This window comes from Garra rufa, chromosome 20, assembly GCF_049309525.1.
Source record: "Garra rufa chromosome 20, GarRuf1.0, whole genome shotgun sequence".
Lineage (NCBI taxonomy): Eukaryota > Metazoa > Chordata > Actinopteri > Cypriniformes > Cyprinidae > Garra > Garra rufa.
In genome coordinates this window covers 23,969,653-23,984,631 of record NC_133380.1, presented here as the reverse complement: position 1 = coordinate 23,984,631, position 14,979 = coordinate 23,969,653, and the positions used below count along the sequence as shown (strand labels likewise).

The following is a 14,979-nucleotide window of genomic DNA, read 5'->3' as shown; positions in this document are numbered from 1 at the left end:
GTCGTAACTAACTAACCTATCCATCTCGCTCACCGACATAGCTGTGGCTTTGTGGTTGCTGAAATGCGCTCCAGGTGTGTGTGCACATGTGTGAGAGTTTTAATATGAGCTTATGTTGCCTCATGCATACAGAGATTCAGTATCACTCTGTCCACCTGAAGAACAAAGCACATTTTTGATGGAAGTCTGATAGGAGCAGAAACAAAGAGCTTAGGTACAGATGGTTACGCTCGGGGCACAGATAGATCCATAGATCTGCGATGGAGAGAAAGAATTGTCCTGCTCTGATGTTTACCAATGGTTCTCTGATCCTGAATGCTGATACCTTTAATATAACATGTGGAAGCCAGTGTTGGAGAAAGTACTTCAAACTGTAGTTTCCATAGCTGCTGAATAATAAAATACAGTTTAAACTACTCAGCTACTCTTAAAGGGAAAATTCGGTCATTGATTACTCACCCTCACGTCGTTCCAAACCGTAAGACCTTTGTTCATCTTTGGAACAAAAGTTAAAATATTTTTATTAAAATTAGAGAGCTTTCTATGGAAGCCTGTTTCCGCCACTGAATAAATAAAGGTAATTGCGACTTTTATAAGATATAAACTCACAATTGCGAATTATAAAGTCGGAATTGCTAGATATTAAGTCAGGTTTGCAGGATATAAACTCACAATTGCGAGAAATAAAGTCGCAATTTAATTCTGACTTTTTTGCAACTGACAGTTTAAGGCCCAGAAAGGTAGTAAGAACATTGTTAAAACAGTCCATGTGACATCAGTGGTTCATGAAACTTTGAAAGTAGTTTTTGTTTGTGAAGACAACAAAAAATAACAATTTTATTCAACAATTTCTTCTGTGCCAGATTCCGCTGTGTCTCTTCAACATGTCAGTTGCATTGCTGTCTATGCAGGATCAGAAAGCTCCCGGATTTTAGCAAAATATCTTAATTAGTTTTTCGAAAATGAACGGGAGTTTGGAACGACATGAGGGTGAGTAATTAAGGGCAGAACTTTCATTTTTTGGTGAATTATAAATAAATAAATAAATAAATAAATATTTACACCACCATTCAAAAGTTTGGAGGTAGTAAGATTTTTTTCTCCAGTAATATTGTGAAATATTATTACATTTTAATCTAGCATTTCAAATAATTTATCATTTTTATTTGAATATATTTAAAAAAATATATATATTCCTGTAAAGGCAAAGCTGAAATGTCAAATTTCACTGTTTGTTGCATGATTATTCAGAAATCATTCTCTAATATACCAATTTCGCGCTCAAGAAACATTTAATATTATTATCAATGTTGAACAGTGGTGGTGCTATATATACACATATATTTATTTATATAAATATAAAATAAAAATAAATATAAATTTGTATTTGTAAAAATATACATTTCTTTAAAAAAAAAATTAAATACATTTAATTAAAACACAATAAAATGTAATATTCTCCCTTATTCTTTTATATATTTTAATATGTACAAGTCAGACTAAGCATGTTATTTGAATTTTTTTTTTACATAAAAATTGTGTTACACTGAATGACAATGTAACATTATTTCAACCAAATCTTGACATTTTATTCTCCAAAAATGTATTATGTGCTTTCTATAGACATAAAATCACTTTTGTAAATTTCTTTTGCTGTGGACATCTTAACGTCTTTGACCCATATATATGCATATATATATATATATATATATATATATATATATATTGTAAAGATATACATAAAAAAAAATGTATTTCAATTACTGAGCTCAAACTTTTGAATGCTAGTTTATAGTGTAGTGCACTCACAGTTGAGTAAGTTTGGGCAGCTCAAGGCCTTTAACAGGAAGCTGGGTCAGTCGGTTCCGGCTCAATCTGAGGATCTGCAAACTCCCGGCGAGGTTCTTAAACGCCCCAAACTCCAGATGAACAATCTTATTACTGCTCAGGTGCCTGCAGAGATGAAATATCACGCTTCAGACTTTGAAAGAATACAGTGTTACGTGAAAACGCAGAAGTTCAGAGTTACATCTATTTGAGAGAGAAAGAACGAGTATGTTTCTTACAGGTCCTTGATTTGTAACCCCGGAGGGAAGCAGTGCTCTCTCAGCTCCGTGATGTCATTATTACTCAGATCCAGAGTCTCCAGAGCAGTGAAGTTCTGCAAGAGGCTCCCCTCCAGTCTGCGGATTTTATTATGGTGCCTAGAAAAATAAAATAAAAGCAGATCTATTATAACTCTATACACAGCTGTACCTTCAAGAAGTACTTAATATGGTTTCACGTGACTATGCGATTACTGACTAAACTATTGTTCAACGTCTTCAAGATCAGGCAAACACACGGAACATCCACAACCGTAGATCTAATCTCAATTGCTCTAGACTTACAAGTCACGGTATCGCAGTGTTTTTCAGTTCATTCGTCTATAGGCAACTATGCGAAACCATATGTTGACCCACATATCTGCAGTGATGTGCGGCTGGCTGCTCCAACCACATGAGGCTCTTTCGGAGAGAATGTGTCAATAGGGCTTTGAAGCCCGATGGAGGCTTGTTTCCACACACGCCTTCAGAAGTGCCAAGTGACTGTGGCTAGATACGGTAACTTGATTTGTCAACACACACATGCAGACGCACAAACACATACAGGCCAGGAATCCCAAACAAAAACCCAGCTATGGTGACAAATATCAGTCGGATGAAAGATTCATCTAAACTTGTGTATGTCTGTTTCTGTACATATAGCTTTGGACGCAACAGAAGAGATTAACAACTGACTAAATATATTAGGACTCAAATAACTTTAAAATGTTTTCATCCTATTCCAGTTTACAGTGAAAAGACAGTTACGCTACCAGTCAAAAGTTTTTGAACTGTAAGATTTTTAATGTTTTTTTTTATTTTTTAAATGAAATCATTTATTTGATACAAAATACAGCAAAAGCAGTAATATTGTGAAATATTTTTACTATTTAAAAATCAAAGCTGAAGTGTGACATGATCCTTCAGAAATCATTCTAATATGCTGATTTGCTGTTCAAAAAAACATTTATTATTTTTATTATCATCAACATTTAAAACAGTTGAGTAATTTTTTTTTTTTCATGATTCTTGATGAATCCAAAGATCAGCATTTATCTGAAATAAAAAGCTTTTGTAACATTATACACTATACCATTCAAAGCTTGGAGTCAGTATTTTTTGGGAAAGAAATTATGGAATAAATAAATCCTTTTATTTAGCAAGGACACTTTAAATTTATCAATAGTGATGGATTTTATTTGAGATAAATGCTGTTCTTCGGAACTTTTTATTTTTATTAAGAAACCTGAGCATTTTCACTTCGTTTCTTTCAACATAAAAATAATAATAATAATGTTTTTTGAGCAGAAAATAATATTAGAATGATTTCTGAAGGATCATGTGACTGGAGTAATGATGCTAAAAAAAATCAGCTTTAAAATCACAGGAATAAATTACATTTTAAAATATATTAAAACAGTTGAATAATATTTCAAAATCAGTAATTTGATCAAATAAATGCAGGCTTAGCAAACAGAAGAGAACACTTAAAACCTTTAAAAAAAAAAACGTTGCTATTGTGCTTCATTTCAACATCATTTTCCACACAAAAATAAGCACAACATTAACCAAAAGTTTATTTTTAGTGCAAAAAAAAATGTGTTTGTGAATATTTTATACTTCAGTTTCGTTTAGTCACACAAAATTGTAACAAATCAGGTGTTTAAATTCATTCAAATTTAAAAAATTCTGTATTTGACTTGGATTCGGTTAGAACTGAATATTTTAGTCTCATTTAGTCACACAAAAGTGTGACAAAAATACAACCTTTTTCAAATGTTAAATTTAGATTAGATCGTGAATTAGACTTTTGTTTCTTTTGTGAATATTTCATACTTTTGTCACAATTCAGTCACCCAACCTTTTTCAAAAAATGAAATAAAATGACTGAAATTTCCACAGAGGACTTGGTTTGAGAGTGAACATTAAGTTTTGTTCACAAACATTTAGTTTTCTTGTCATTTAGTCACATCAAGTTTGGTGTGAACAGTTCTTAACTGTTAAGACAAATCAAATTTTCAAAGACAAATTTTCTCTCATGGGGCTTTGGATTTCTGTCCTTTCCCCTTTTTTCTTAGCTTCTATTTCTCCTCAGAGCTGAGGCATGAGAAAGCAGCTGACTTAAGAATCACACTTGTTTTTGCCGGCTGCGGAAGGAATGGCGAGGTCAAGGCTCTCCACATCTGGAATTTGTTTTGGGGTAGTTTCAGAGTAAGCCATCCCTGAGCTGAAGAACGGGACAGCACTAAAGAAAAAATCCGCAAATCTCCTTCTAATAAACTTCCTATTAAAAAAAGAAGTAGTGGGCATATGGAAATGGCGTTGCATTGATGTGCAAGCTTTGGGGTAAATACCGTGGGATTTGAATACGGTTCTACATCATATTTTGTCTGTGTATGTTTTTTGACTCTCAAAGCCGTGGGTCCCATTGACTGCCATTATACGACTGCAACGATTTGAGTTAAAAATCTTCGTTTGTGTTCTACTGAAGAAACAAAGTCACCTACATCTTGGATGCCCTGGGGGTAAGCAGATAAACATCGAATTTTCATTTTTAGGTGAACTCTCTCTTTAACAGTCCAGCACCTGCACTATGATCAATGCTATTAGAAACCCTACAAAGCCCAGGCAGACAGGCCCATACAGCAAAGACAAGTCCATGCTGGAACAACAAAGCCTCCTTATTCGGTTCTCAATTCTGCGTAAATCTCACAGTAAACACATGGTCCACTGAGACCAAGAGGGGATTTCTGCTCTGGTTGTCTGCTGGCAGGTGTTCTGTGGGAGCCTGAGAGACCAGCGAGGCCTTTCCCAGTGAAGACGGGACCCGGCCGACACGCAGATGCTCCCTGGCTTGACCGTTTAACTGGAATTCTGGGTGGGAATTGTAAGAAGAGGGGAAAAAGGACAAGGAATGGAAGGACAGAAGAAAGCGAGCGGGAACGACGGAAGGAAAGAGAAAAGGAGGGAGTACCCCCACTGTCCCACCTGAATAAACAGACAGAGGGTATGGATAAGGACGAGCACTGTGCTCACCGCCCTACAGGATGTTCCTGTGACTAACAGAGCACTGAGACTCCACTGAGTAGCAGGTCAGCAGCTGGCGACCTTCACCAGGCAAAAAAAACATGCTGACGTTAACAAGAGAAGCGGCCCACACTCATGCATTGGCCGTTTCAGGCCTGAATCCACGAGATGTTTTAAAGTGGAACTGCTGGGATCTGGATCTGCTCAGATCGAGGATCAGACTTACTCCATCTGGGTTACAGCAGATCCTGAAACAGATCCAATGCCAATATGATACTTTACAAATAGTATACAAAGACTTTGCTTGTGGTTTAGCTGTTATTCTTACACATGTTTGGGCTAAGCTGAGATGCTTTAGCTGGGTTCCAGACCAGTGTCAGAATCAGTTGTTGTGGTGAGAGAGCGTGGGAGCCGAATATCTCAGCCGGTTAATCCGACCAAAGCAGCACCGCACTGAGGATTAGCAGTTTAGGTTCTTTAGGCAGCACTGATTGGCTTATCTGCTTGATGAACTCCAAAAGTAAGGAGATGAAATGGTGGAGGCGGTTTGGGAAGGGTGTTCACAAAGACTGTATCAGGTAGTGTTAGTATTGTTTGGGATGGTCGCATAGACTAGTCCAACGACCAACTACTCTGGTGTTTTAAACAGACAGTTCAGCCAAACCTGTATGACTTACTTTCATCTGCTGAACACATAAGAAGATATTTTTAATGTTGGTAACCAAATAGTTTTGGTTACAATTTACCTCTATTGAATGAACAAAGAATCACTGAGGTATTTTTCTAAATATCTTCTTGTTCCACAAAGGAATTAAAGTCATACCAGTTTGGAACTACATGAAGGTGAGTAAATCATACTTTAATATTTTTTTAGTTTAAGAGAATCCATAAACCTTTACTACAGTGGTCAAAACCTTTTATCAATGTTGTCCTAAAACCAAAACGATACCCGCTCTTGCCTTAGGACAACTTTGATGAACTTTTTAGATCCACTTCAAATGCTGACTACTGAAGTACCACTGCCAAAGCCAACAAAATATGAATTTTGCAACAAACTCACTGTCTTCAACCATAAATTTAAACACAATTTACTTCAATTTACATTTACTTCAAATGACCCACTAGTTAATCAGTTTTTTTAATATACAGTTTTGCACAAACATAACATTAGATAAGGTAGACACACAATTCTTTAAGTGATTTAATTTTTTTGCTGACTTGATATTTTAGAATATTACTTTAGCGATTTTTCTTTTATGCCTTTTTTATTTTTATTTTATTGAGTATTAAGATCATGTTCCATGAAGATATTTAGGATATTTTCCTACTGTAAATATATCAAAACTTAATTTTTGATTAGTAATATGCATTGCTAAGAACTTCATTTGGACAACTTTAAAGGCAATTTTCTCAATATTCAGATTTTTTTGCACCCTCAGATTCCAGATATTCAAATAATTGTATCTCAGCCTAATGTTGTCCTATCCTACAAATAATACATCAATAGAAAGCTTATTTATTCAGCTTGTTTATAAATCTCAATTTTAAAAAAAGACCCTTATGACTGGTTTTGTGGTCCAGGGTTACATGTATCAATGATTTTATTGTGCTTCTTATTTTATGAACATGAATACAAAGCAACAAAGGCTTTTTGTGAAACAATGCTTTCTTTAACTCTTTCCCCGCCATTGGCAGAATTGTCTGGGTTTCCATGGTGTACAGCAGGTTACGCACTACGCTGTTATGCATAAAAATATTAAACTTCTGGACCAAAAAACAACAAAGAAGCAACAGAAACAAGCTATCACATGTGTAAGCAGATGCATATGTAATCATCAAACATGAATCATTATATAAATCAAACCAGCCTAACGTTACCGAATGAAATGTCAACCCAGGAAGTGGTTTAGGACCATGCAAGCTTTGGATGTCTCAATTGAAGCGATCTATTCCATATTTGGATCTATATTTGATCTATAACTAAACACTGATCTAACAATGCAAGACCTATCTTTTTAGTGGACTCAGTCCGCTTGCTTGGTGCGCATCAAGGTTCAGATGGCAGCGTTCACACTTACTTAAATGAACCACACTAACCGAGCAATCGCACCAGAGTTTGTTTTAATCATTGATTTTCTCAGCTTTTTGTTTAAAATGTTAATAAAAACAGAACGCATAAAGCTAAAATAATACTTTTTAAATTATTATTTAAAAACAGAGGCTATGTTCCTTCTTTTGATATATTGCATATTCAGATATTCATATAACAAAATATTCTGGGGCCTGTTCATTTTTGTGAAAATGATCAGAACTGACAGGGTTTTAGCCATTTTGATATGCCATATTGAACAACTGTCAAACAGATGAAAATATTAACATATGATATCAAGATAGATTTGTCAATCAAATGGTGTAACATAAATAAACGTGGTGTGGTCTCCAAATAAACCCCTCAGCCCTACCATGCAACTTGCACAACTAGCAGTGTAACATTTGTCAAACACTCCCCAACAGCTGACAATCATAACGCACTAGAACTATATTTCAATGTGCATTTGTATTATATGGCTTCCACCGGGCATAGCAATAAAGAGTGAGACCATATGCCCCACAGCACACTATGAGAATATGACTGTCAACAGCCAAAGGAAATGATTAAAATCAGTAGAATGGCGACTGTTTAAACACTTCACCAGAGAGAGAGGGAAAGAGAGAGCTACTGTTTAAATGTCGTCCTCAGTTCAGATGAAACGGGGCATTGAGGAGTTTGGTGTTGGTGACAGACGCGGCAGTATTTTAGTGCTGGCTCTGTGGCCGTATCACAGGGAGCTGCTGTCCGACAGCATTCCAGCCGGTGAACTCAGAGGGGAGGAATTCTGTGAGTGGAGCGGCGTTCCGAACAAGAGCCACGAGCAGGAGCGGGGGTCAGGTGTTCCTCACAGGTGGAAACCGAGAACTCTCGCTCATTCTGTTCCTACCCTTCTCCTCCGCCCGTATCGGTAACCCACTCTTCCAATTGACCCCTCCCCCGTTTTTTTTTTTTTTTTTTTACAGTACACTGCTTGATTGACAGCTACAGCTGGGCGTTCTACTGCATTCAGCTGTGCGGCTCAAAAAAGATGAGCCCTTCCCGATATGCAGCGGCCCTCCATAGCGACAGGCCTCAAACCAAGGCCAAAAAAAGAAGCACTCTTCTATTTGGACCTAAATTCCCTGATCATCACCCCTCATTCCAACCTTTCCCGATATCCTCCGAGCACAGCTCGGCATGGTAATATCAAATGTTCGAATCCTGTGAAGTCAACTGAGCAGTCATCAGGGTTTTTATCATTTCTGGGAGACGGTGATTAACTGTAAATCAATGAGGTCACACCATGACAGCACAACTGCCCGCTATAAAGACACAGATCGCTTTACCGCTCAAATGAACGACACATTTGGTAGTGGAGAGATATATTACAAATGGGAACATGATCTATGCAGAAGAAAGATTACTGCTGGGCTATCAGTCGGTGTGAAGAGATACAGGCAAACTGGTGCTCTACAGATTTAACATGAACAAGTCTATAGCCAAGCATTTTTTAAAGTAATAATAACGTAAAAGTGAAGCTGTACTTTTTTTATTTCGATACTTTGATGTAAAAATATCACTGCTGCAAAATTCCTAAATCTGTTCTGTGACGCACTTGTCCTTAAATATATAATGGTACATAAGGCTGACATTAAAGAGATACATGATTTACTCACCCTCAAGTCATCCTAAATGACTTTCAGATGAATACAATCGGAGTTGTATTTAAAAAATACCAATTTTTGTTTACAGCAAAGGAAAGCTCCTCTTTGCTTATATCGAAATCCTCCAGCATTTTTCTTTACAAATCCTCATTTTGTAATTCATGACAGAAGTTTTGCTTTGGCCTCTGCTCTGCGTGTCTGCACTCGTCATTGCCTTTGCCTACGTCTTTCGTAGTTAAGACAGTTAGAGGAAGCTGGAGATTTAAGCTTTAAATATTATTATTTTTCTTACACAAACACATTGATTCACTTTAGAAGCCTTGGTTCACCTTCCAGAGCCATGTGGAGTACTTTTTATGATGGATGGATGCACTTTATTGGATTTCAACATCTCAACAGCCATTCACTGCCTTTATAAAGCTTGGAAGAGCAAGGATATTTTTTAATATCACTCTGATTGTATTCCTCTGAAAGAAGAAAGTCGTATACACGTGGGATGGCTTGAGGTTGAGTAAATCATGGGGTAGTTTTCATTTTCGGGTGAACTATGCCTTTAAATACTCATATTTGCAGCTTGTGCAAATTTCACTATAATACTGTGAGAACTCACATTCATAAACCATAACTGTGTACCTTGATGCAGAGGAAGGAATGGCTTAACCGCCAAAAAAACCAAAACAAACACACACGTAAAAACCCCAAATAAGGCAGTAGTTTTCCAGGGTAAGGCTAGTAAAGGCAGTCCCACCTGTCTGAGCTTCACTACCACAGTTAGCAACACTAAACATCGAGAAAAAAAAAAAAAAAAGCATGCAAACTCATGTTTTACTTACAAGAGCAGTGTAACGACTGTTGCTGCTGCTGGGTTTCCAAATGAAGGGATGGATGTCAGCTCATTGTGGTCAAGTCTCCTGTCAATCAAAAAACACAACAACATCCAGGTTAAACATAACAATATAACTTATTTCTAAAGTTTCTAATAAGATTTCTCATAATTTATTGTAATAACATTTATTTAGTACTGACCTGAATAAGACAGTTTACATATGCTTGTTTCTTAATACTGTGTTGTTACCTAATTTTTTTTTTTTTTTTAGTGATAATTGTTCATGAGTCCCTTGTTTGTCCTGAACATTTAAACTGCCTGCAGTTCTTCAGAAAAACCCTTCAGGTAACACAAATTTTTAGCTTTTTCAACATTTTTCTGTATTTGAAGCCTTTCCAACAATGACTGTGTGATTTTGAGATCAATTTTTTCACACTGCGGGCAACTGAGGGACTCATATGCAACTATTGCAGAAGGTTTAAATGCTCACTGATGCTTCAGATAGAAAAAAACAATGCATTAAGAGCCGGGGGGTCAAAACTTTTGAATTCAAATGTTTAGGGTAAATTTAACTTATTTTGTCTTCAAAGAAACATGTAAGCATCTTCTATAGGACAGAACTAAATGAAAAAAACATGATCATTCGGTTCTGTTCAAAGATTTTCACCCCCTTGCTCTGAAGCATCAGTAAGCATTTGAACCTTTTCTAATTATTATAAATATATGTATAGTATATGTATATATTTTTTTTCTTTTAAGTAAGATTCTTACTGACAGTGACCATCAAAACATAAAGAGTGAGAAAGAGAGAGAGAAAGGGAAAGTAGGTCCGTCTGGCTAAGGGCCAGACACAGTCCCTCGATGTATTAAATATTTACAGCGCAGGTTAGTGGCTGGTGTCGGGTGATGATGGAAGGCGCTTATAATAGCAAACCTCTTTATTCCCAATCTCCGCCACTTTCAGGACAATAGCCACCAGCAAAAGTACTTAAATATCAAATAGCACTGACAGCACGCTTTAAAATGATTTATGACCGATTGTGGCTAATGGCTGTAATTAACGTTATTACACCATTTAATGTACTTCATTCAGTTGCCTCTCTCTATGGGGCTTTAACTGTGGGAATGTTTTGTAACCAAATATAAAAAAGTGGTTTTTCACGTAACATTAACCAGCACTTCTACTCGGAAACAATTGCTTTGTCTTATAAAAGACATGCTTAAAGATCTGAAATGAATGAAACTGAATTCAAATCAATACAAAAAGCAATCATTGTTCTGATCATTGTTTGAGAAGGCCAACAACTCCCTAGAACATTCTGTTACAGGCCTGGAAAAGTTGCTAAGCATTCTAATTGATTTCATTAAACAGGGACAGATTTACAGCTGACGCTGGGCAGATCTACAGGAGGTTTGGACGAGGGACTGTTCATGGGGCTGTTCTACTCACACTTCTCTCAGGTTGGGCAGATTGGAGAGGATGTCCATATCGACTGCTGCCAGCTTGTTGTGGCTCAGATTTCTGAGTGAACAGAGAGAGGGAGGGGGAAGAGAGAGCGAAATTTATTAAAACACTTTAGTCAGGCACTCATAACAGTCGACAAACTCAACTCCTTCAGTAAAAAGCGGCGATGATCGCATTTCTCTCGCTAGTAGACCCACTTGAGCACCCTAAATCTCTCGCCTCACTATATCCACAGTGCCAGCAGCAGCTTTCAACAACACACCAGACAGTCTATCAGTCAGGTTCATCAGTAAAACGTGTCGTATCGTCACTTATGGTCCATAAATCAAGAACTTCAACAGCCTCCTTAAGCGGGACGTCATCTTCATTTCAGCGCGGTTCAGGCGAGCACTCGTCCAAGGGCTTCAGACTAGGTTTGGCAGAGCGCTAGCCTCCTGCTCTCCCTGCTGAAATGTCAGAGATTGATGGCTCTGTGATCTACAAAGCTCCTGTCAGCTCTGTGGTTTCTTCCGTCGCTCCTCAGCTACTGCATGCTCAGATTTTCCTTATGGATGGGCGCACCATTCCGCATTGTTTATAGTAAGAGTAATTGGTTTAAAAAGGGATTTACTGACTGATTTGATATTTTAGAGGCAGTACTTTTTTAATTTTGAATTGGAGCTCATAAACTAACCACTAGGCCACAGCTCTGACTTCAACCTTTTTAAGCATTCCCATGTAACCCTGCCATTCATAAATACAGTACAAATGTGAAATATTACTGAATTTTCAGCAGCCTTGAGTGTCACATGATCCTTCAGAAATCATTCTAATCAAAAATACAGTAAAAATGTGAAATATTTTTACAAATTAAAATAACATCATTCTATTCTAATTTATTTTCAAATATAATTTATTCCTGTGACGCAAAGCTGAATTTTCACAAGCCTTTACTCCACTCTTCAGTGTCACATGATCCTTTAGAAACAATTCTATTAAAAAAATGATAGAAATCATTTTACAAATTAAAAATAGCCTTTTTCTATTGTTATATATTTTAAAATAGAATTTATTACTGTGAAGAAAGCTGAATTTTCAGCATCATTACTTCATATCAAATGATTCTTCAGAAAACATTCTAATCAAAAATACAGTAAAAATCTGAAATATTATTATAAATTAGAATATAATTTTTCCATTCTAATTTATTTTAAAATATAATTTATTTCTTTGATGCAGTGCTGAATTTTCAGCATAATCACTCCAGTCTTCAGTGTCACGTGATTCTTCAGAAACAATTCTAATAAAAATACAGTAAAAATCTGAAATATTATTACAAATTAAAATAACTTTTTTCTATTGTAATACATTTTAAAATAGAATTTATTCCTGTGATGTAAAGCTGAATTTTCAGCATGATTACTCGTCTTCAGTGTCACATGATCCCTCAAAAATATTTCTAATCGAAAATACAGTAAAAATTTAAAATATTATTACAAATTCAAATAATGTTTTCTATTATAATATATTTTGAAAATAGAATTTATTCCTGTGATGCAAAGCTAAATTTTCAGCACAATTACTCCAGTCTTCGGTGTCACACGATCCTTCAGAAATCATTCTAATATGCTGATTTGCTGTTCAAGAAACTTCTTATTATCAATGTTGAAAACACTGCTTAATATTTTTATGGAAACCGTGACACATTTTTTCCTCAGGATTTTTTTTTTATAAATCTCAACTACATTTTTTGTAGCATTATAAATGTCTCCAATGCATTCTGGCTAGGGATGCACCGAATATTCGGCCACCGAAAATATTTGGCCGAAAATGGCCCGAAAGTGCATTTTCGGTTTTCGGCCGAAAGACTTTTATCACCGAAACAACACGGCCAAAACAGTATGTTGACGCAAACAGAAACCGCGGCCTGCACGTGCTTGTCTGAAGCAACACGTCTGCGGTGTGGACATATTTCAGTAGATCTGAGAAAGACCCACGGATAGCGATTTGCAAAACTTGTAATGCCGAAATTTTAAGAGGAGGTGTGTCTGCAGTCGTGCGTGCAGTGACGAGAGCAGAGAACGAGACAGATGTAGCTTTCAGTGAGTGAAAAACAATGGCTTTACGTTGGTGTCACGTCACAATATTTTAAAGATATGTCTTTTCTATAGACGTTTTTCCTGAACACGGAAGTAAGTCCGACTCTTAACTGAAAGAATGCTTTGCATTTCCGGTCTGCATTGTTTCTTGTCAAATTAGGCTATATTCCGAGCTAATAAACTAATGTTAAACCTATTAAAATGTTTTTAAAAAGCACATGGCTCCATAGCGCCATCACTTGGCAATGTCGCAATGACCGTCATTTGTCAGTGCCTCACTTTAATGAGTGTGTAGATGACACCAAGCAGCGGACGTTAGCTACATTAAAAACAGATGGACGCTATTTGAATGGGTTCCTATGGAAACCGGAACAGAAAAGCATTCAATCTGACGTTAGAATTCGTAATGGCGGCGCTCATCGTTTACTCAGGAAAAAGGTCTATATACTGTATTTTTAGACATATTTATGTTTTAAACCATGGAGGTGAGCCAATGGATATCACACTTGAAAACTGCGCAATATGTGAAAGTGAAAGTAAAAACCGACAGTGCTTTCAGCATCTGACGTGCATTCTCTCAGAGACAATAAGAGACGATTATACTTCATATGCTGATATTAATTTAGTCCCCTAATATTTTTCTTGTGCCCCGAACATGGTGGGAAAAAAATAAAAAAAGTATTTTGTGTAGAAGGGTTGTTTTTTGAAAGCTCTTAATTTTCATTGATGACTGCAGTGTTATTAGGGGTTAATAAAGTCTTAATTATGATTTCAGGTGGTCTTAAATGTAGGGACTGAAAGACAAGAATTGCGATGTAACTTCAAAAGCCTATTCCAGCCTCCTGCTGGAAGAGAAACACAGAGTTGTAAATGTGAACTGATGGATCCACAATATAATGTGTTATAAAAATGTAAACAATTTAAACAAAGGCAGTAAAATATATGTATATGTTATTTAAGTAATATAATACTTGACTGATAATAATTGTTTAAATTAATATAACTGATTTATTCTTAGAAACTTTAATATTAATTTATGCAATTGCAATGCCTTGATTTTAGTAAGATTAGTACACGGTCATAGCCATAAATGCAATGGTACTAATAATCGGCATAATTCTTTCGGTGTTTCGGTTTTCGACCTTGGTTTCCTCTTTTTCAGTTTTCGGTTTCGGCCAAGAATTTTCATTTCGGTGCATCCCTAGTTCTGGCTGAATAAAGTATTCATTCTTTAAAAAAAAAAAGAAAAGAAATCTTACTAACCCTTAATAGTACTGTATTAAGGGGTAAATATTGCTCCATGTATATGTTTTAAAGAATTCTCCAGGTCAAATCCTTCACCATATCTTCATAAAGAAATATCCCAGGTTAAATTCACATTAAACAGTTATCACACTTCCAATCGAAGTCTATAGGACAACCATTACAGTGTAATAGAAAGTGTCCACCTGTAAAATCCACTTAGAAGCTGTTCGTTCCTCAAACACAAAGTATTGACTTTTGGATTATCTTCAACTCCCTGACTAACAGATTCAATGACACACACACACCCATCAAGTTCCACTTAGCAGTGTTAAATGTTTTAATCGGCAGCTCATCTGTGCTTGTAAAGAAACAACTGGATGGCTGTCCTTCCGTCTGCTGAGGTGATTTTGACAGGTTTGTGGCGCTACAGCTGGTTGTAAAGAAGCGGAATTACCTAACACACTATATAATGTGTCTGTTTCTCACTTTGAGCTGTCAGCTGCAGACTGTGAAGCCATA

The 14,979-nt window shown here is 36.4% G+C and overlaps 1 protein-coding gene across 1 annotated transcript in view; it reads right to left on the bottom strand.

The window, feature by feature from the left end:
- The window catches only part of lrig1 (leucine-rich repeats and immunoglobulin-like domains 1), a 56,081-nt gene that overhangs the window by 27,593 nt on the left and 13,509 nt on the right, over positions 1–14,979 (bottom strand). Inside the window, exons 2-5 of the mRNA XM_073825398.1 lie at positions 11,123–11,194; positions 9,680–9,757; positions 2,067–2,204; positions 1,810–1,953 (exon numbers count right to left, since the gene is read on the bottom strand). Coding sequence (XP_073681499.1) covers positions 1,810–1,953; positions 2,067–2,204; positions 9,680–9,757; positions 11,123–11,194 — 432 coding nt within the window. The remainder of the gene's footprint in view (positions 1–1,809; positions 1,954–2,066; positions 2,205–9,679; positions 9,758–11,122; positions 11,195–14,979) is intronic.